Below are 22,500 nucleotides of genomic sequence, written 5' to 3'. Positions count from 1 at the left end.
ATCCCTATAATCCAATATCCATCCACTCTGTAAAGATCTCCATCTCTTTGAGGTAAACAGCGAGGGGGCTTCAGAGGCTCAACTGCACTCAAGTCTTGTATTTGTCCAAGAATTTTTAAACAAATCAATCATCGATCTTCTGGAGCGGAGGGAGTATATACCACACAAAGAAAAGGCTGAGTGAGAAGATGAATGCAGTCTCACCAGTGGAAGAGATGGAAAGAGAAAGAGAGGAGAATAAATGGCCACATTTATAAGGAGAGACGTAGGTGATTAACCTCTCCTGAATGAGATTACTAACATTAGGAAAGGACCATTGCCTTTATACGGGTCTGTGCAGGTGCGCGTGTGTTGGTGTACGAGAGAAAGAGAAATAGAGAGTGTGTGTGTGTGTGTGTGTGTTTGCGTGCGTGCGTGTGTGTGTGTGTGTTTCCATGCATGACTATCTTCGTAATGGCCCTGTGTATTTTTAGCCAAACACTGAAAGTTTTTCCTGGAAATGGCAGATGGGAATCTGATTTCATCTGCCAGGAAGTCTGACTAAAGAGGCCTAAAACCTACAGTAAAGCTGGACGCGAGGGGCCAGCACAAAGTGGCCTTGGCTTATGGCTGCGAGGTCAATCCCTCAAATGAAACACAAGTAACATCCAGAAGAGAGTGAAAATCTTATAAAAACGAGAGGCAATGTGTTTTATTTGTGAGAACTTGAACAAGTGGCATAAGCGTTTGGAATGCAAACAATAAAAAAAATCTGTCTTTTGGTGCAACTTTATATGTCTGGATTGAATACAATAACCGCTCAATTGGCTCTCAACAGCAGGACATCTGAGCCCCATTATATACATTACTGCCCCCAACAAAACAGCTCATATAAATAATAAGAAGTTGTTAAAAAAACTAAATATGTATCACATTTTTCTTTTCAAGGCGAGCCACGTGTTTACGACGGAGTTTAGCGTGGACAGTTTGCGGGCGCCACAGCTGTGCTTTCACACTGCTGCTCCTGTACAGGGAGAGCTGTACAGTAAAGAACTCTACAGCCGCCACCACACGCAGGCAGCTGCATAGCACAAACAACACAGACAAGAACACACATGCACACACTCGCAAACATTGTTAATAGTACCATTAAGGAACTTTGTACTATACTAAAACATGAAGCGAATACTTGTGGGATTTAGTCAGTAATGGTGGCTGTAAAGAAGAGAGCTGCCATTACAGCTAGAATTTACTACACGTTACAAAGTGGCGCGCCTTGGGATGGAAATGGAGAGAAAGAACCTTCTACTTTTTATTATTGTAGGAAATGATGGAGCTTGGCTGCATATGCTCACTTGTTTAAGCATGGTTGTGCGGATGAATATGTGTGTTTTGTGTGTGTGTGTGTGTGTGTGTGTGTGTGTGTGTGTGTGTGTGGTCTGACCTCAGCGTCTTGATTGTGTAGGCTGTAAGTTCTCTGTAGAGCGCGTATGGATGCCAAGCTTAGCTCCTCTTCCTCGAGCACCAGCTCCAAAAGCATCACTAGCTGCTCCGAGGTCAGCTGAGGAGACAAAAACAGTTCATGGGATTAATATATTAATATAGTGCTGACTTACACAAGCTCCCTCATAACACATATTGAGTCGTATGATTGAAGATTATGAGCTAAACAAAAAGTCACATCTTCCCTACACCAGCAGCTTCAAACAACTAAACAAGCAAATACTAAGCATATTGCGAACTGTGAGTGTGTTCTCAAATACATTTATGTGTACGTGTAAGGTTTAATTTTCTTTTCAGGGCTGGGGAAAGGCTTGATGAAAAGAAAAAAAAACACATCAATACAAGTCAGGCAATTAATGCAGTCTTTTCAAACGGAGAGAACGGTAGCTTAATAAAACAGAGCTGAAATGGCAATTGAATAAATATGCTAAACTAAGTGAATTTTGTACAACTGGGAAATATATTACAAGTGAGGCAAAAGGGGGACGGATGATTTGAAAATATTAGGATTGGAATCAAGGACACAGAGAAAAAGGGAAACAAAGTAATGAAACTGTCCTTTTTGATAGTGCCCTAGGAGTTCTGATCAGGCACACACTACTTTAGACTGCAATGAAATCCCTGATTGCAACGATTACAGAGCCTTAAAAGGCATGTGCACTGAATGTGAGGCAAACCCAAAGGAAACAAGCTATTTCATTGTACAATAATGACTAACATCTTCGGGGATGGTGGAAAAAGTCCGCTGTGAATTTTGACGATTATTCGGAGGATGGATGTGGGCAGCGATATGAGAGAGTGACTTCCTCCTCTAGAGAGAGTCATGCCCAGCCTTGCCTGCCTTCCTCTTTCTCTGGTCCCAGTCTGGGACACAATTAATGTCTGAAGGCCCCACAGAGATGTGATGTGAAACTACTGTATGAAGTGTGTGTGTGTGTGTGTGTGTGTGTGTGTGTGTGTGTGTGTGTGTGTGTGTGTGTGTGTGTGTGTGTGTGAATGTGCACAAGAAGGACAGAGCAATGGGGGTGAAAGAAAGTGACAGGTAGACAGTAACCGTCGATACTTCTATTCAGGTAAACACATCCAGCGAAGAGTAGAGTAAATACAGTAGCTGCATTTGTGCATTATATCATTTGTAAAAGGAATATTTCAGCATGTAGCTGTTAAGACTGAGGGAATAACACCTAGACTCTATAGCTGGCAATGGTCAAATCCAACATTGCTATACCACTACTGCCACACACACACACACACACACACACACACACACACACACACACACACACACACACACACACACACACACACACACACACACACACACACACACACACACACACACACACACACACACACACACACACACACACACACAAACCACTGATGATCACCTAACTCTGTGGAAAAATCTGATATCCAGTCTTTCCCTTCACCCTCTATCGACTGCTTTCTTCCCTCCATTTTGTGACGGCTGAGTGTTTTCTGAAGTGGCGTCTTCATTTCTAAAGGGTCTCTTTGGGGGCCCACCCATGATCCTTCTCACTCTTCCGTGCATTGAAAAGTGAGGGGTCCACAGCAATAAAACACTGCTCCCTTACACACGTGCACACACACACACACACACACACACACACACACACACACACACACACACACACACACACCCCTCTACACTGACTGTGAGGTCCTGTTGTGCCTGTATGTACTTATGTTGCTATGGTGGTAATCAATACGTCTGCACCAGTGTCTCCAAAAACAAATTCCTGGCTAATGATAGTGCATTACAAACCAATTGATTTTATAATTTTTATCCTGACACACACACACACACACACGCACACACACACACACACACACACACACACACACACACACACACACACAGTAACAGGATTGTTTGCCTCATCACATGTAACATCTCCATGGTGAAGTTACCAACGGCAACGAACATTCACTTCAATAAACCGTCTCTTCTGCCTCCACAGAAACCAAACTATAGACGCTTACTTGAGGATTGTACTCAAGTATCTTTTTAGAATGCTTTATTTGGGTATTTCTCTTCTATGCGGCTTCATACTACGCTGCACTACGTTTCAGAGGCAAATACCGTTCTTGCCCATGGAATGCAATCTGAATCCCCTGCAGCAGAGAAGGACTCTGTCAGTATAATAGAAAATACTTTACCTCTTTTTCGTTCTCATGGACTACAACTAACCCAACTTGCTCTATTTCATTTTTACGCGTTCAAGCCCGAAGGCATGCACCTGCAAACTTTTTGACATTCATGTCAGGACTAATTTAGAAAAGTGACATAACACTTATGTGCAATGGTGTCTTCTTCATGTACTGGGGCTAAGATAGTACTGACTTTTTTTACATTGAAGAGCACCTGTCAAATGAATTAATGCAATATAAATGTAAATTTAAGTGGCTGAAAAATATCTAGCTGTAAAGGTTATCAAAATTAGCTTTGATATGATGGAAATCTTTAAGACTTGTGAAGCATGACGGAAGAAGACCTGCTCCATCACTGCCTGCTGTATGTTCATTGTCTTTTTTCTGAAGTACTCAACATCTAACTTTACATCGGTCACTGAAAATGTGTTTCAGGGTACCTTGGGTACAGTCGAGTGTGTGTGTGTGTGTGTGTGTGTGTGTGTGTGTGTGTGTGTGTGTGTGTGTGTGTGTGTGTGTGTGTGTGTGTGTGTGTGTGTGCTTGGGAGCAATTACAGGGGAAAAGGTGAACTCATTAAACGTATTATTGGGTAGAGCCTGAGAATGGCATACAAATATACAGCCCCCCCCGCCCTCTCACTCACACACACACATGCACACACACAGTCCCATGTCATGACCAGGTCATGGGTATCTCCAACAATAGCCCTTAATAGTACAGTGCTGAAAGCACTTTACCACTGAAGGGGGAAATGTATCCCTCTCTATCTCAACGATTCATGTGAAAAGATCCCTCATACACAGACACACGCACACAGACACAGACACAGACACAGACACACAGAATATATCCACATGCAAGAGGCATTTCATTCCCATACTCACACACACACACAAACTCATACCGCCATCAATCCTACTCATATGGACATTATAGAGAAAACAATGCACACACCAACATGCACACACCCAACTTCCGTACAAACCGCTGACACAGGTCAGTTGCACCAGTTCTATATTGAGTCAGGCCTTGCCAGGACCTCTGGGAAATATGCTGCTGAAATATCCCCTTCACACATTGACCTCTAAGCCTGTGTAGAACAATGACTCTCTCTCTCACACACACACACACACACACACACACACACACACACACACACACACACACACACACGCATGTACAAATATAGACTGTATACACAGTGACTGAGAGCTCAATGAGATAAACAGCTATAGTAAACACAGGATATGATGTCAAGCACAAAGTATAAATACATTTAAATATTGCCGTTTGTGTGTAGAAGCATGTTTGTGCCATGCCAAACATAGTATTTCAATGGGAGTGGGAGAGTTGGAGAAAATGAGCATCTGAGAGTAATCGAGAGTCAAAAGGAGGAAGCAGCTACAATTTGCCATGTGTGTTTGGGAGGGAGAGAGAGAGAGAGAGAACGAGAGAGAGATTATCATAGCAGTGTGTGTGTGTGTGTGTGTGTGTGCGCGATCTGAAATATTTCCATTTTCTCCATCTATCCCCCCCCCCCCTTACCGTGCATCTTCTTTGCTAAAGAGGGTCATGCCCTACACCCCTTCTAGTGTCCTTCCACCCAAAGAGGCCAATCGCCAAATTCCATCACAGCTCCACGAGAGGAAACTTCAGATAGCCTCTGCTGAATCATCACTCTCCTACATTTCTGATTTTGCTCGCACGGATTTATATAAGGAAAATAACTGCTGAACTTCTACAATTTCTTCTTTTTTTCTGCACTTTTCTCACTCAGCAGCAATATTGCTTGAACTTTCGAACTCCTTTGTGTTGCGTGTGATAATAATCAGAAAAGTCAAGCTCATTGTAAGTGACTGGTAATAAGAAATAAAAATGTCGAAAAGAGGAAAAGACCGACGGAGCTAAAGAAAGACAAAAAAAAAAGAAAGACACCACCAGGGATTGTGAAAAAGAAGTCAACGATTGTACTAACTGACCATAACATCTATAAAATGACTCCAAAGAACATAAGAGAAAACCTCTTTCTATGCCCTTGGTACCGCTGAAAGGAACACAGAGGTGTTGCTAATGCTTTCTTTTCCTCCCTCACCTCCCCTCTCTCTTCCTTCTCTCACTTGTTACCGCTGTACCACTGGGGCAGAGTGTGCTGCTTGTTCAGTCACACTGCATTATGGGGGTGGGAGACATTGAATAACTGTGACATTATAAAACCAAACTGTGAGAGGCCATTGAATAGTGTGTGTGCTTGTGTGTGTGTGTGTGATGCCATTCAGCCATTCGCTCGGTTGCCTCTTATTTCTGTCTGACCGCAGGCTCGTAAAAACACATTCTGGCACCAGCAGCTAAAGGCCTCATCCCACGTCTCAGGTACTTAGGTTTCACTCATTCTTTCCCCCAAATCTCTTCTCTCTTTCTCTTTCTTTCTGCCTCTGTCTCCATGACTGTCTGCTCACCCGTCTCCATACCAACTTCCTTATTCATTCTGTTTTTCACTGGGCTAAACTGTGCGTCTGTCTCCTCCAATTAAAAAGCACCCTCCTCGCATCCTTTATCTCTTTTCTATCCGTCTTTATTTTCCAGCCTGATTTAAAAGGTCTGAGCATTCATCTGCTCGGACAGCAGTGGTGGCAAGCCTCGGATCACGAGGAGAAACAGTACACCACCAAGCAGCTGTTAAGATTCTCTCAACATGACAGCAAAGACGGCATCACAAATACGTATTGTACTTTTAATCAGCCTGTAACTGCTCTGTACAGCTGCACACACAGTTAAAATACGCAGGAAATAAAAAAACGGGGCAGATGGTCAGGAATTGAATGGCCAAAAAAACAGGCCTGAAAAACAAAATAAATGTATGAGAAACTGTCAGTAGCTCGGGAATATTAAATGTTGACGGTTGGTCGTTAAGTTCTCCCAAAATCCCTGAACAATCTCACCCTTGTACACCTTGCTTACTTCTCAAATAGTAAAATATAAATTATTACATACATGGTCACATGTAAGCAGAACGCCCCTCACCTGGAGTAGCGGGACTCTCTGCCAGTGTCCACTGCAGTAATGAGAGGGCCCCTATAAATATAAAAGCTATAAATATGATAAGTGGCCAAAGAGAAATAAATTCAAACACTGTGGGGATATGATAACGCAATCTTGTGGCTTCACAAGGTCTAAAAAGACATTATAAAAAGGGCCTGCAGCTGACATCACAGGTTTTGTAAACCAATTTCAGGTAATGGATTGGAACACGCACGCACACAGACACACACACAAACGCACGCACACACACACACACACACACACACACACACACACACACACACACACACACACACACACACACACACACACACACACACACACACACACACACACACACACACACACACACACACACACACACACACACACACACACACACACACACACACACACACACACACACACACACACACACACACACACACACACACACACACACACACACACACACACAGGAGATGCTGAAAGGTTATCTGTGAGTCACATGTGCTCTCCTTTTGACCTGCGGAATGGAACTATCATCCACTGGAATGATGTCACACCTGCTGATGCCGATGATGATCTCACAGATCTCAGACTGATGACCTCGGCAATGAACTACGACTGCGACTACCTTGCAATCTAATCATTAACAGCACTCGTCATTTGATTTTTTATTTATTTCCATTTGAAACTTGCTATAAACAACAACAACTGCAAACACCCACGGGACAGCGGGATGATGGTGCATATTTGAGTGTGTGCATATTCAAGTGTGTTCGTGTGTGTGTGTATCCGGCTGCCGCAATCAGCCGTGAAGCTAATCAGGAGGCAAAAAATATAGAAGGCAGACAGAGAGCCCAAGAAATAAAAGGGGAGGGGGGGGGGGGGGGGGGGGGCGGAAAGTGTTTTCAAGTTTTGACCTTGCAATCACGATGACTGTGGGGATCAATTGTCTGGCAGAATAACTTGCTGAAAACAGGCAATGTTCGCCGGAATGAGTTGGAGTATAACGTCAGATAAATATTTGCTGCACCTACAATACTTTACCAATCAACAGAGAACATTTAGAGAACAAATACATCTATGTGCCTTAAGTATGCTATGTGCTGGATACATTTACATTACATCTATAGAATGCACACGTATGTATGCACAAGACAGCTTCAGCATGGGGGCGAATTCATGTGCTTCACATGAAAACATCCACATAAAGACATACCCAGGGCTGTACAGTGCGACAGTTTTGATCGCATTTGCTACTGAAATTGATCACGTGCGATGATGAATACAACTCCAATCGCACTCGTGCTAGTGTTGCCACCCGTCCCGTTTTTCCCAGAATTGTTCTCTTTTTTTCACCAGCTGTGACCCGTTTTTTGGGGAAAATGCCAAAACCTCATTTGATTTCCTTCCTTCGTTCAGTAGTTAAGGCCGTCTCACACGGGCCGAGGAGTTTGTTGCGCCCGCTATTGCATCGGAGAGGCGGGCGGGCAGGGGCGGTCTTAACGATCTCGGGGCCCGTTTCAAGACCCTGTGTGGGGCCCCACACTTTTTTTTTTTTTTTTTTTTTTTTTTTTAATAAATAATGCTTGTGCATGCTGCCCGCGAAAATAAAAAAGATTGTGGAAACCAGTTGGTTCATAGACGGATTATGAGATATTGGGCCCAGACTCTTTGTACCGTTTTAAAGTTAAATGCATCAGAGCAGAGGAACATTTTAATCAAATCTTGAGCTGCAGAAGGAACATTATTTTTCTTAAACAGGCACTCTTTACTCTGCAACTGTGAAAACAGTACAGTAGATTGGTCTGCAGACTCATGTTATATGATGGAGGGGCCCATTGCAACATATACAGGGTGGAAAGCTACTTTTCATGAACAGTATAGAATTTACACATAGCAAGCTTATTCCTGTTTGTGTGTGGGGGGCTTAGCTGTCCCTCATGAAGCCCCTTAGACAGAGCTAATAATGCTTTTGTTTTGCACTTGCTTTTCTATTTGTCACCTAGTTGGGGCCATGATGATTTATTTCCTTATATTTAGGCTATTCCTTGTTGGACCCTGTTATTGACATGAGTGACTGAGCTCTTTGACAATGCAACATTTAAAGTTACTATCAGTATTTCTGGCTTAGGCCCCCCCCCCCCCCGAGCCCTTGGGCCCCTGGGCATGGTTGCATGCAATATTATTCTCAAAGTGCACCAGATTGATGAATTTTACTTTAAAAGGTTGCATTTTTTTCTTCCGGGGCCCCCCTACAAGGTCCAGGGTCCCCACCCACCTCAGTCTCCCTATTTAGCCTATACTGTAAAAAGCACTGTAGGTGTGTATGGTTATTATAGGTCATTACACTGGTCAGTCTGAACTGGTAGCCTAATAATGGCCGAGCCCTCCGCCCCAAACATTCAAGTGTCCCTTTTTTTCCTAAATCCAAGGTGGCAACCCTAACTAGTGCGACAGCCTGCCAAATTGCAATTGGCAGGTTAGATTATTTTGTCTAAATTGCAATCAGTGCACCCCTATTAATTTTTGTACAATTATTACTGCACACACTAGGAAATAATATTAATTGAGAATCTCAAATGAGACCAAGATGACATGCTCAAAGGTAATTAGAGCGAAATGCAAGGGTTAAGGTTATGCAAGTTTTCGATCATACTTTGTGTGCTACCAAATTTATTTTTGTGCTACTGATTTTTTTTGCTTGCTAGCACCAGTGCTACCACTTTAAAAAATAAGCGTACAGCCCTGATACCTCTTCCCAATTTCCCCAATACTTTACCCAGTCTGCACCCATGCGTGGTTCGTGTGAATAAGTGTGTTTATTGATTGTGTGTTTGATCAGCTGTTGGTGGTAGGGATGGGTAAAGCTCTTGGAAACTAAACCCCACTCCCCCATCTTTCTTCCTGGCCTTCAAGTTTACAGTCTCAGGCCAATCAAAAAGCAGCATGGGGTCACAGCGGGGTTGCGACTCAGGGGTTAAGCTGGAAAAGCACACACAGTGGACTACTCTCTCTGAGCGGGAACCAACCAGGCAAACATACATACACACACACAGAGGCACACACCTACACAAAGACCATGCACACAAGTACACACACATGTGTGCACATTCAGCGGGCATGAAGCGCGCGCTCTACAGCTCATGGGACACTTTGTTCTTTCTTTGTGCAGAAGGTGAGGCATGTGTAGCGTAAAGCAATCCAGGTTTCTGCAATTTGGCATAGATCATGAAGGCAATTAACATGTCTCCTCATCATCAGCGGTCTGACTCACACGTACACACACCTACAAAAGTTTAATTAATCTCTGGCACTCTACGCTTTGACACAAGCCACAAATCTAACTGTCTCCAGTGGATGCCTCCCTCACCCTTTCTCCTCCTCCTTACAATCCGTTGTTCAATTCCCGCTGGGGACAAAAACAACTCCTCAAACACACACACACATTTCACAAAGTCCTAATTTTTTCTATCTTTTCACCCTTTGTCTTACCAATTTTGGAAAGCACAATTCCACCAGGAAAGCACTTGTGACTTCTTGGGCAACTGTTCTACCAGGGAGCAACACCTGACACTTTCACCATCAGGATATAACAAGCCCCCCTTAGATCCAACAATCCTCCATGATGCAGGTGCCCTAACTAGCCAGTAGGAGTCACTACCGGGGGGGACGGGGGGGGGGACTGAACCCAGGTCTCAGTGGAGGCTGATTGGTGTTATGGCCGTGCACCCTACAAAAGGCCTTAGAAAAAAGAGAGAGAGCCCTTTGAAACAGAAGTCGAACAAAAGGACTGCTGTTTGTGAGTGAGAGAGAATAATTTAAACTACAGTGGCAAATCCAAGCAGCTGAATGTCAGCATAGACAAAGAGAGAGGTGAAATGAAAAGATGAATACATGACTACACGTGGACAAACTGATTTAAAAAGTAAAACTACTCTAAAAGTTTAATATGAATAAAGGATAAGTCTGGTCATATAAGCATGATAAAAATGTATTCTCAAAAAAGCATCAATCACGTTGAACTGGCTGAAGTGTTCTTTTTTTATGATGAGTAGCCCCGCCTCCCAAAAATGACAGTTTATCAACCTTTTTCTGAAAATAAAAGAATATATTAAGAGATTATAAGATTTACGTTTTAAATATGAATGAATTGGCATGGGACTGGAAGACACCGATTGGCTCGGAAAATATTGAGAGACAGACTAACAACAAATGGTTTTTGGAGCATAACAGAACTAAATATCACCATGTTGACCATCTATTTTGCAAGCTGAGCATGACTTTCTTCAAACATACACATTCATAGTTCATCAAAAGTGCTTAAAAAGTTACTTTAATTAAAAGCAACATTTGGATAAAATTACACAAACATATCCATTCTTGCTGATGGTGTCATTGTTTTTCCATATTTCACAGAAGGGTTTCAGTTTTGAGTTGACGGTTATGCTACTGCTAACTAACACAAAGTAACACAACACTGTTATCTCTCAGGTAACTGCACACTCCCTGAACACATATGGTACGGAAGTATGCAATGTGACTGAGGCTGAAAATAGCAGAGCACCAAGGTTTAATTTCCTCATGTCATTTGTTCTGGCCTGGACCTGAGAGGGTGAGAGCAGCCGAGGGGTCGTGGTTAAATATTATCCCTGTGGGGGGGTGAAGAAAAACAACAGTGGCTACCAGCCACACTGCAGTTTCCTTTAAGGGGTTGTGGATAAATATTACCACTGATTATAATAATTACTAGGGGGTCTCTAAAGCACAGACAGACAGACAGACAGACAGAGAGACACACACACACACACACACACACACACACACACACACACACACACACACACACACACACACACACACACACACACACACACACACACACACACACACACACATTTAGCAAAAGGGTGGCAGCTCATGCTTGCTAAAGGTTGGCAATTTAACCATGCCATTTGGTAGCGGTTAAGTTCCTAAATGTCAGCACAGACATACTGAGAAAGGAACAGCGCACACCTATGCACACACACACACACACACACACACACACACACACACACACACACACACAGGCAGCTAAGATTTGTCAATTCAAGCCAGGTTTAGCTGGATGACAACAATAATAGGGGTAAACACAAACATGCACCCGAGATGAACTCCTGTGTTGAGCAATATCATCTACCGCTGTGGAAAGATACACAGAGAAAAAGCCAGAGTGGGAATACGGAAGACAGGATGACTCTTGCAGAGTGAGACAAACACAAAGAGGGAGTGGTGGCAACAGGGAAGAGGAGACAGTGGAGAGAGGCTTACGGAGCTACGGCCATCAAAAATAAAAGGTCGTGTTCAGGAAGAGGCTCCGAATGCCTCTTTTCTGCATTCTTGTGGCCCGTGTTTGTGTTGGAAGCTCTCACACACACACATCATGGTTTGTTGCTTTTTTTTATCTTCCTGCGTGTATTGGAGGTATGTAATGTGTGGTGTCTCCTGCGTGAACTCCAGGCTGGCTGGGTTTAAGCAGTCTGAGTTGACAGAGGTATGTGCGATGGACTAAGCCCAGATATCTGTTGCACAGACAGACGTGCACACACAGCTGTGGAGTCCGCTGTACCGCCACAATGAGCCACACACACACACACACACACACACACGCGCACGTGCACACTGCACACACACACAAACACAAACACGCGCACACACTCACACACACACAGGAATTAAAAAAGACGGATTATCATAATTAAAGAATGACAGAAGACACCACAGACATGGGAGAGAGCGATGGTGTCTCTCTGTGATGCTCTGTCTCTTTCTCCAACAGGAAAAACAGATGGAAAGAAATTGAAAACTCCTTGTTTACTTTGAATTAAAGCCCCGGGAAAGACAATCCTTCTGTCTTTTTCCACCGACACGACCACATCCAGCTTAACAGCACATGATATCCCAGACAGGGGGAGTGTGGAGCCGGAGCTGTCGCCTGCAGTATCGCTGTTGGCAACCACTGAACGGCTTTTATATGTGTCTGTCATGATTGCCTTTAATAACTAGATTACTCTGGGCTTTTGGAAAGGTTAAGATAGTGCGTCTATGTTGTCATCCCTTGGCAGTGTGAATAATGGTAAACGCAGCTTCATTGTCAGGATACGGTATGTGCTCATGTTACTATGACTTGTCTTTGAGTCAATTGGACATTATTTTAAACAACACTTTATTCTGTACAGTGTAACAGGACACACATATGATAAAGTGAAATCGTCAATTGTGTTTCCTCAGTAATGTTCGGTCAAGAGAGCTTTTCTTGAGTCGAAAAAAATGAATGGAATATAGAAGACAAATAAATGATTATTGGTCAGTAAGTCCTTTTTGAAGCTAAAATAATAAACATTCCCTTGTTCCAGCTTTTCATTTGTTAATACTTCTTTTCTTTGTCTTATTTAATAATACATTGAGTATATTTAGATGTTTTGGTAGCCGGTCAGACAGAATGAGAAGTTTTCAAGACTTCACCTTGGCAAATTCTGATAAGGTATTTATTTATCTTTTTAAGTTTTATAGATCAAATTATTAAAAGCAAAAACAATCAGCAATTGAATCAATGGTGAAAACGATCATTAGTTGGCAAAAAAAACTGATCATGTAGCCTAAATATGACACCTCAGCAAGGGAGGAAAGGGTGTCATATGCCAGAAAGCCTGTGAAGACAAGTTCCCCCCAAACACACTATCAGATATGTTCGAACACTTATTCTTGGCTTTGTGTAGGAGGTATTTCTTCAATCTTTAGGGCCTAGAAGCATACAGCTGACATTACTTGTGCGTGCATGCTTGAGTGTGTGTCCGTCTGTGTGTGTGTTTGTCTGTGTGTGTTTTTGACCAGGCTAATTGCGTCAGGGCTGTCTGAGAGTGCTGTTGGCTCCCCAGTCATTAGCACGAAAGACAGATGTTCGAAGGACTCAGCATGCCGCATTCACACTTGCAGACACACACACACACACACACACACACACACAACATTACGCACTGTACCTATGAAAAGCCACAAAGTGACGCCTAAATCAGTTTTAATGTGAAAAGCATTGATTCATTTCCCACCACTAAAAAGCTGGCTCCATTTTACAGCCCAGCCTAATATTGAACATGACTGCACACTTAATATCTGGCTAAAGTGCCACTGGGTTTAACACAGCGGTCCCTCACACTACAGTGCACTTTTATTGCACAGCCTTATGCTGAATGTCTACATTTTATGTTTGAATTGACTTCAAAATGAACAATGTGTATTTGTGTGACCAAAAGTGCTGTGCTTGTTTTGTACGTATTGGAGCAGCAATATTCGGCGCGCTGTGTTCTCCCTCACTGTCCCTGATGTGTTTTCCATGTGTGCTGGAAAGACAAACACAGCTGCACTTTAATGACACTCCAATGCTTCTGGGATTCAAAATGAATGTGTGTATGCGCGTGTGTGTTTGTATGCCTGGGTGTGTACTTTTTTGGCCACTTCAGCGAATAGCCTGTTGAAGCCCCAGAACTCCTCACCTCAACTCATTGCCTTACCGTGTGTGTGTGCGTGCGTCTGTGGGCATGTGAGCGTGCATGGGGTGCATTCCACACAGAGATATGATGTACGTGGTTTTTCTGAGCAGCTATGCCTGCCATGTAATGGTTTTCTCAGCATCGTCAGCCTTGACTAGATATCTCTGTACAACCCCCCCATACCCCTTTATTTGACTCTATACCCCCCCATTTCACAAACACATATAGACACACTCAAACTGCAGGGAGTCCCTAGACTTGATGAGACAGGCTGTGAGCTTCTAATGACCCCAAAAACAGAACTGCTGCTGAGTGATAAATGAGACAAATACACGCTGGCACTCTCTCTCTCTCTCTCCCTCACACTTTCTGTCTGTCTTGCCCTCCCTCATTAACACAACACAAATGGAGCCATCTCCTCTTTCTCCTCTCCGCCCCTCCCTGCACATAAATCTTCCCATCTGTAACACTTGCGTTGCTGTTAAACTTTTATTTTCTACTGCGTCTCTCTTTTTTCTCAAGCTTTTCACTGCCCATCAAAAAGGGGAACTCTCCGTATGTCAGGAACTTTAAATGCAAAAAAAAGTTGAGTAATTGAGCGTATATAACAGCTCAGAGTTCCTATTATTTCCAAAGTTTTAAGTTCGGATTACAATGGCACTGACAGAGCTACAGCATTCGTCACTCATCAGGCAGACAAAAACATAGCTCTGTCTGTCCGTTGCACTTTTACAGACTGTCTGGATTTTAAAAAAAACTACAAAATCAACCTAGTTTGTACAGTGATATCCTGCACGGGTTTTACAGGTTAAACTCTAGGGTCATATATATACTGTAGTAGAAGCACTACAGGTTACAAGTGCAATACAAGCACTCACAGCTGTGTATATGTTCTGCAGAAATAAGGTTAAGGATTTATTGCTCATGGCCCCTGCTTTGACGCAAAATATGCACAGACCCAAACATTTATTCAAACAGTCGCACCTCGAGCCCACTGAAAAAGTTCCACTGGCAGCAGGTCATGCTGGATCAACTGCTTACTGATGCAGTCAGTGTGTGTAGAAGAAGGGGTGAATCAAACAGCAGTTGTTTGCCACAATGATCCCTTGATTTTTTCTACACTATCTGTTCCTTCTGGTTGGCACGTTTCACAACAGTTACTGAAAAGAAAAATTGACACAGCCAGCCACTAAGATACTTTTATTGATCAGTTGTTTTACTAGAGGTCTGTTGCCCACTTTAGATGCCCTCGACTCACCCTCTCTCTCTCCCCCTTTCTCCTCTCACTCTCTCTATTTTACAATCTGTCGCTTTCTGTCCGAGCTCATGAGTTCAGCCTTGAGGTGCCTTTCATGTAGTGTACTGCAATGATCCATTATCTTGCAGCTAGAGTACTGAATGTGTGTCCTTAGTGTTGGTGTATCTATTAAGAGAGTATACTGTATATAAGACTTTGCTTCTGCCTCTTCAAAGCAAATGTTTAATTGTTAACACCAGGGGAGAGAGTAAAATCCATCCATCCGTCGGAAACCCAAAACTCCTGATCATAAAAATCAGGTTTTGAGAACAGCACACTCAAGCTCATTTCCCTCTTCGCCATGGCCAATCTTTTACAATACGCGCATGGCTGCCGTTAATACACCAATCCACCAGTTTTTATATGGCAGGCCATTTACTTGTGCACAGCACCTCAGCCCTCCAGCTTCCCAACATGAAGTCCCTATCATTGGAACGAACGGCCCAATAACCGTTCCCAATGACCTTTTTAATTTGATCCAATATGGTTCACACGGAGTGCAATTTCAATAGTAAAGCATTTTAGAATTATTTTTTGCAAGCTCTGTATGTGTCACCATATGTGTGCAAGGCTCAAGCTTTACTTTGATTTAAAAACAATTAAAGGTGTGTGGGGCTCAAAATGGTGGACTCTGAGTTAGAGCAGCCTTTGCGAAAAAGAGCAATTTCAATGTCCCCTGTGTACAATCGACTAAATTGACTACCCTAACTTACCATAATCTCCAGTTGGTCTGATTGTGGAGAAACACACAGTAACACACACACAAACACAGGCAAATAGGCACAGGAACAGGCACACACTAACACACACACACACACACACACACACACACACACACGTATTCAGACCATTTCCCATCCTGATGTGATGAAGTCTGGCCGGAAACAGCCATTTCCCTGAATGTTCCCATCTTTCCTCCAGCATGCTCCCTCATCTCTGATTCATTGCCAATAAATCACAGTGAGAGAGAGAAACAGAAGGGAAGAGACAGCTCATGTAAAAAAAAAGAGAGAGAGAAAGAAAGAAAGAAAGAAAGAAAGAAAGAAAGAAAGAAAGAAAGAAAGAAAGAAAGAAAGAAAGAAAGAAAGAAAGAAAGAAAGAAAGAAAGAAAGAAAGAAAGAAGAGTAGGGGAGACGGAAGGGGAAACAACGGTATAACCCATCAGACAGTGCACTGGAGATGAGAGAACAGAGATGAAGGAAAACCAGATGTGTGATGTGTTCTCGTCAACACTGCTCAGGGGCGGAGTTTGCATTGCCAAATATGGCTGTGTGAGTGCGCTTTGAGGCAGGGTGACGTCTCATCAAAGAAAAAAAACAACATCAACAACAACAACAAAACAGACACCATAGCAACACCATAACTACGCAGATATGTTGATTTGATTATGATTTCATAGGTATGATTTGTTTCACGGTTACTGGTCAAACTTTAAACAAACTCAAAGAGACGAGGGAGGGAGAAAAACTGATCAGCACAGACAAACTATTTCCACATTGCCACATTTTCCCCATGCCTCCAAGTCCAACTACAGTAACCGACTATGGCAGAGTTATGTACTGTGCGTCACCTGCAAACCCCACCCTAATCCGAAGAGGCTTTTTTTTATATCATGCCCCTCCCCCCTTGTTTACTCTCCCACAGGGGCTCCAGTTACAACTACCACCTCAACATCGCACCTCAGCACCAAGGGAATTCAGTCACCACCATTCCAACTCAGTTCATTTCTGAGCGGGTTTACATTATCTCCTAGAATAGAACAGAAGGGATGGAACTGGTGGAAAAGATTGCCACAGACTTTGTGCACTCTGGTGAACTTTGTTTGTTTTGTTATGTCGTTCCCCAGCTGTCTCTCCACTTCTTTTTCCATCTCTCGACATTTTGGCTCATGATAAAAGGGGAATAAAATGCCCCGAGAAATACTTTGGAAAATAGCAATAAGCTAGCCACATCCAACATGTCAGTAATGGACGGTGGTTAACTGGAGATTGGGATGTCTCGCATTAGCAAATTGCACCACATTACAGATGTCAAACTAAAAAGGCCTGAGAGTGTTTAGTATGTTCCGTTAAGATATGTTCTTGACCCCGTGAAACGATAGCTGCTGAAGGCCATTCTGATTATCAAAAAAACATGACAACTTCTTTGACTGTGAAAGAACGTTGACTGCTACAGAAGAAACCTGTAAGTGGACCCTCAAATGTAAATAAGAATTCAAAGGAGGTCTGATTGCCTTTGAGCACATTAGGTTAGACCAGGGGTTTTCAAAGTGTGAGAGAGTGAGCCCCCCCTCAGAGAACAACAGTGACGTGCATGCGACGTCGAAGCCGTGATAGTAAACATCAAAGATGGCTGCGGATATGTTGTGTGAGTTTGAGACTGCTTTGGCCTCGACCCTTTACGATTTGGAAGACGGCACTCAAATAGTTCATTAGCAAGTAAGTGGAATGTTCTGTTTTGCCGACCGACCACGGCAAATGTTTAATTTAACAGTTTAACAGCTGTTCACTGAACGAACGGGGTTTACGTCACCTTGTGCATCGCTCTGATTGGTTGTAGTGCTATCCAACTGCGTGCAGTGGCATTTCAAATGCACGAGTAGGAGCCGCCCCTTGAGTTGGAAATTACTATTGATCGTGGCCAGACCCTCTATCGTTCAAGATATCAGGGTCTGGATTTCCAGGCTATGAATCTGGGGCACTTTGAGAGGAAAATTAAGAGGCTAAATATGAGGAATTTTGTGTGAACAAATGATTTGTAGACACTGGGTCTGATGAATTAGAAGCTATTGAAGAAAGACACATGGATTTTCCATAAAAATATAATTTAAAATAAAAAAAATGTATGCAGGGTCCTCTGGGTTGGGCTTGGTGCTCTTTTTCTTTAACGAGACCTATTTCTCTGTAATATACTGAATGCATTTAAATGCAGTGAGAGGAACGAAGCAGAAGACCTCTTGTCCAGCTATGCCGTGATCTTAATATAAAAAACACTAACTCAAAAAATATATATATTTTTTTTTTGTTTTTTCACATATTCATCCGCGCCCCCCCCTGCCATAACCCCGTGCCCGCCAGGGGGGGCGCGCCCCACAGTATGAAAACCACTGGGTTAGACCAATGAGTTATCTCCAAATTGCCTTTTATGTCTGAATGCTAATTGACCTACGGTATGTATATCAGAACGACCACCTTTAAATCGAACAACACATTGCTTTCTTTTTTTAAAAGACTAGATGTTGTAAAGTCGCCTTGCAGTCTGATGTTAATTCTGTCTCTTTATCAACAGATGACACTGTAGAGTTTGAAGAGCAGTCTGGAGACAGCCTGTTCCTTTAAACCTGCTGTTGTTGACATTTCCTCTGCCACATACACAAAGCTGGTGGTATACTTGTTCTCATAGTAACCCGTACTATCCACCAGGAAATGTGCAGATTGCCATGTAGGTAGTAGGTGCAAATGAGGTAAGAAAGTGACACGAGAAATGGAGGCTGACTCAACGTCCAACTGTTCTGCTGAATCCGTTATGACATTATTGTGGCGCGAAGAAAGATGTCCCCGTTTTAGAATAATTTCTGCTCCTAGCCTGTGCCCCTCTTAGCGTTTCTAATGATGTGTTGTTGTTTTGCCTGTCTCTGCCTGTAGAATCATTATCAGGTTTAGATAATTAGCTGTGCTTCAGACAATCAAGATATCAGAACGGAATAACACAGTGCGAATAATGTTGTCAGTGTTTTCAGTGATTTATAATTAGGATCTCAATATCCACCAAAATAACCCCTGCCTTGGATACCTAGAGGTGAGCAGTGTAAAGTTAAACATAGTGTGGTGGTGCAGAACAATTTCTGCAGGAATGAAAAGAATTCAGGATGACACCATTTCCCGGATTTTCTTTCGTCCAGGGGAAGAGCTATGTAAACACCTTCTATATACACAAACCCTTATCACATCTGCACCAATACTGCATCAAATATATTGTGTTCTAGAGCAGAAATGGAACATAGAACGACCCTCATTTTTACGTCTGGAGTTCATTTACCCCTGTAATATTCCTACTTTAAATCATCAAGTAGAAATATAATTTCATCTGTTAGCCATTAAGGTCACTTCTATGGACACTAAGCGTATTGAACAGACTCTACCGTAAAGCAGCACTCTGAGTTTTGAAGAACTGTTTTGGAACATTTCTTACCTTGGAGTCAAGTTGATCAATAGAACACCGAGATCAATTTCAACTTACAGACAGCATCTTTAAAAAGAGAGAAGGAGCATGCCGTTCCCAAGAAAGTCAGCCAAGGTCTCCCACTATTAACAGCTATTTTCCCCTACAGGGTTTCCTGCCCTGATCGGCAGGGGTAGACGGACCCTCTCATTACGGAGACCGCAGATGAAAATGAGGGCAAAATGAGGCCCATTACTACGCGGGCGTGACTAATATCCCTCTCTCCAAACCTCTGAACACACACACTGGACACGCGCGCGCTCGACACACGCACACACCAAAGTTACACGCATAAATGAAAAGAAAAAAAAAGTCAGATGCACTGAAATGCGTGTGAATCAATAGCGTAACTGAAACAAAGACTAAGGGAAAGTTGGTAATAAACTTTGGCTCTATTAAATGGGCCAGATCTCGGGCTGCTCTGTGGGGGAGCGTCTGGCCCTTTCCACTTAGTGCATCTATGGGTTTTTGTGTGTGTGTGTGTGTGTGTGTGTGTGTGTGTGTGTGTGTGTGTGTGTGTGTGTGTGTGTGTGTGTGTGTGTGTGTGTGTGTGTGTGTGTGTGTGTGTGTGTACACTCCCTAATCATCCATGATGTCATTAGAGCTAAATATGACCGGGGCTCAGCCTAATGCCTGCCCACTAAAAAGGCCTACATTCTCTATAACCTCCCTCGCCATCTCTTTTCTCTCTCTCTTCCTAACCGCTCTTACATCATCTAACCAGACCCGGAATATTTCAACGCTTGTGTGCTTCTCCCATCTATTCGAATATACCACTCTGCTTACTCAAATGCCCGCAACAGATCTTATTACCTTACCGGAATTCATAATCATCAACTAGCAAGCGACTATAGTCTCCCTGCTGCCTCGGCTCTATAAATCCCGTTCTTACCAATTTCTCTCCTATTTTCCTCTACTTTCCCTCATTTTCTTCATCCCCTCTTTCTCTTACCCTACAGTCATTCCGTCACCTATTTATTCTCTTTTTCTTTTAGAATCCTCTGCCCTTCTCTTTCTCTACGTATTCTTTCCACCCTAAGTGGCAAATTTTTGTGTGGTTGAATACACGTTTCCGTTCCAATTTGAATTGATCTGAAAAATCCACCACAGTGGGACGCATAATTCCCCGGAGGTGGTGTTGTGTATTGTTTTTCATATATTTTCGCTCCCATTACCCTATACTCTGGTTGTATCTTTATCTCTTTTCTTTACGCCTTTTCTACCTTTCCCATTTCACGTGTTTTAAATGCCTGCGGGTTCTGCTGCTGAGTGATTTATTAGCCTTACAACGGACTGGGTTGGACACGGGGAAGGGAAAGGGAGGAGCGGTATAGATGAAAAGAGGAGGGGTCGAGTAGAAATTGGGGCTCTTTGGGCTTTTGATGTACATGAAGGAGTAATATAAAATACACCTGGCCCATCCATGGGGCCACTTCTCTCTGTACACAGAAACAAAGGGAGGAGAGAAAGAGGTAGAGGAGAGAGAGAGAAGAGGAGAGGGCCACAGGGGGGGAGAGGTGGATGGAAAGGGGGGGGGGGGTCACTTGGCGTTTCCTTTCAGGATGGCTTTTATGGTGTAACTACAAACGCTGACCTCCCACAACCCTGCCCTTATACCCCCCCCCTCCCTCCCTCCCTCCCTCCATCCGTCTGTCCGTTCGTTCGTCCCTCCCCTCTTCTTTCTCACTATTGTGTATGCGCAAGTGGACAGTAATTGGCTATTCTTTCATGAGGCTGATTTCAGCACTCTCTGCCTACTACCCCTGCCCCCCCCCCGCCTCCTCCACAGGAAGAGGCCCTTTTCGCTGCCCCTTAGAAGTAAATGCATTTGTGTGTGTGTGTGTGTGTGTGTGTGTGTGTGTGTGTGTGTGTGTGTGTGTGTGTGTGTGTGTGTGTGTGTGTGTGTGTGTGTGTGTGTGTATGTGTGTGTGTATGTGTGTATTGTAAAAATGCCAGACGGTAGATATCAGGTGGTTGAAGGGGGCTGCACTGGCCGCAGCAGACCCTACAGGCATGCCATTCACCGTCCTGCACTCCCAAATGACAACACAGGAATTGGGAGGTAAACTTATCCAGAGAAATCATATGTTCCAAGTACACAAGGGTTTATGAAATACTCTTGTGGATTTCAGGTGCGGCTTAAACGTGTATACCTTTTCTCATGAATAAAGCTTCAATTCAAATCTGTTGAAAGCTGCGGTGCAACGTGTTGCAGGGAAATTTAAAGCCATGAAAAGTCACTGGATGCATACTTTATTCTTGGCAATTAGAGATTTATATTCAAAGACCCCCAGGGGCACTCACCTAACTTATTCATGCCATAAAATGCACTGTACAAAAATACAAGAGGCTTTGCTAATGTTTTCATACAGTCTACAATATCTAAGCGTATTGATGAGCATAACGTACGGTGTAATAAAGCTGCTGTGGTTCTGGCTCTCTGTGGCTTACAGGTCAGTGTGTGTTCATTAATGATACAGTCATGTGTGCAAGTGTGTGCGTCAATTAGTGGGTGGAGGGGATTAGCCGTCCCTAGAGAGCCCTAATTAACACTCCACACACATATATTTTGGGATGTTTTTTTATGGTATTTTTCAGCATTTTATTTTGTGGTAAACAGGTTGAACAGACGGGAGGTATAGGAAGAGAAAGATGGATGTAACAAAAGTTCAAGGCCAAATACGAACCCACTATGTGGAGGCTGAATGGTTCCTACCCCCTCCAGACAAACACGGACACACATCCACACACACATTGGCAATGGACAC

At 43.2% G+C, this 22,500-nt stretch overlaps 2 protein-coding genes across 2 annotated transcripts in view; both read right to left on the bottom strand.

Annotated features, from left to right (window-relative positions):
- LOC307266894 (aminopeptidase O-like) overlaps nt 1-1,536 on the bottom strand; it is a 13,830-nt gene extending 12,294 nt beyond the window's left edge. The window contains exon 1 of the mRNA XM_080049012.1: nt 1,424-1,536. Within this exon, the coding sequence (XP_079905138.1) occupies nt 1,424-1,519 (96 nt within the window). The 5' untranslated portion in view covers nt 1,520-1,536. The remainder of the gene's footprint in view (nt 1-1,423) is intronic.
- A 10,324-nt stretch (nt 1,537-11,860) lies between these two features.
- The window catches only part of aopep (aminopeptidase O (putative)), a gene marked incomplete at both ends in the record, with an annotated part of 47,798 nt that continues 37,158 nt past the window's right edge, over nt 11,861-22,500 (bottom strand). The window contains one exon of the mRNA XM_080035323.1: nt 11,861-11,866. Coding sequence (XP_079891449.1) covers nt 11,861-11,866 — 6 coding nt within the window. The remainder of the gene's footprint in view (nt 11,867-22,500) is intronic.

Source organism: Ammodytes marinus (genome assembly GCF_949987685.1).
Source record: "Ammodytes marinus genome assembly, chromosome: 2".
NCBI lineage: Eukaryota > Metazoa > Chordata > Actinopteri > Uranoscopiformes > Ammodytidae > Ammodytes > Ammodytes marinus.
The sequence above is the reverse complement of the archived record's forward strand: the minus strand, read 5'-3'. Positions and strand labels throughout refer to the sequence as shown.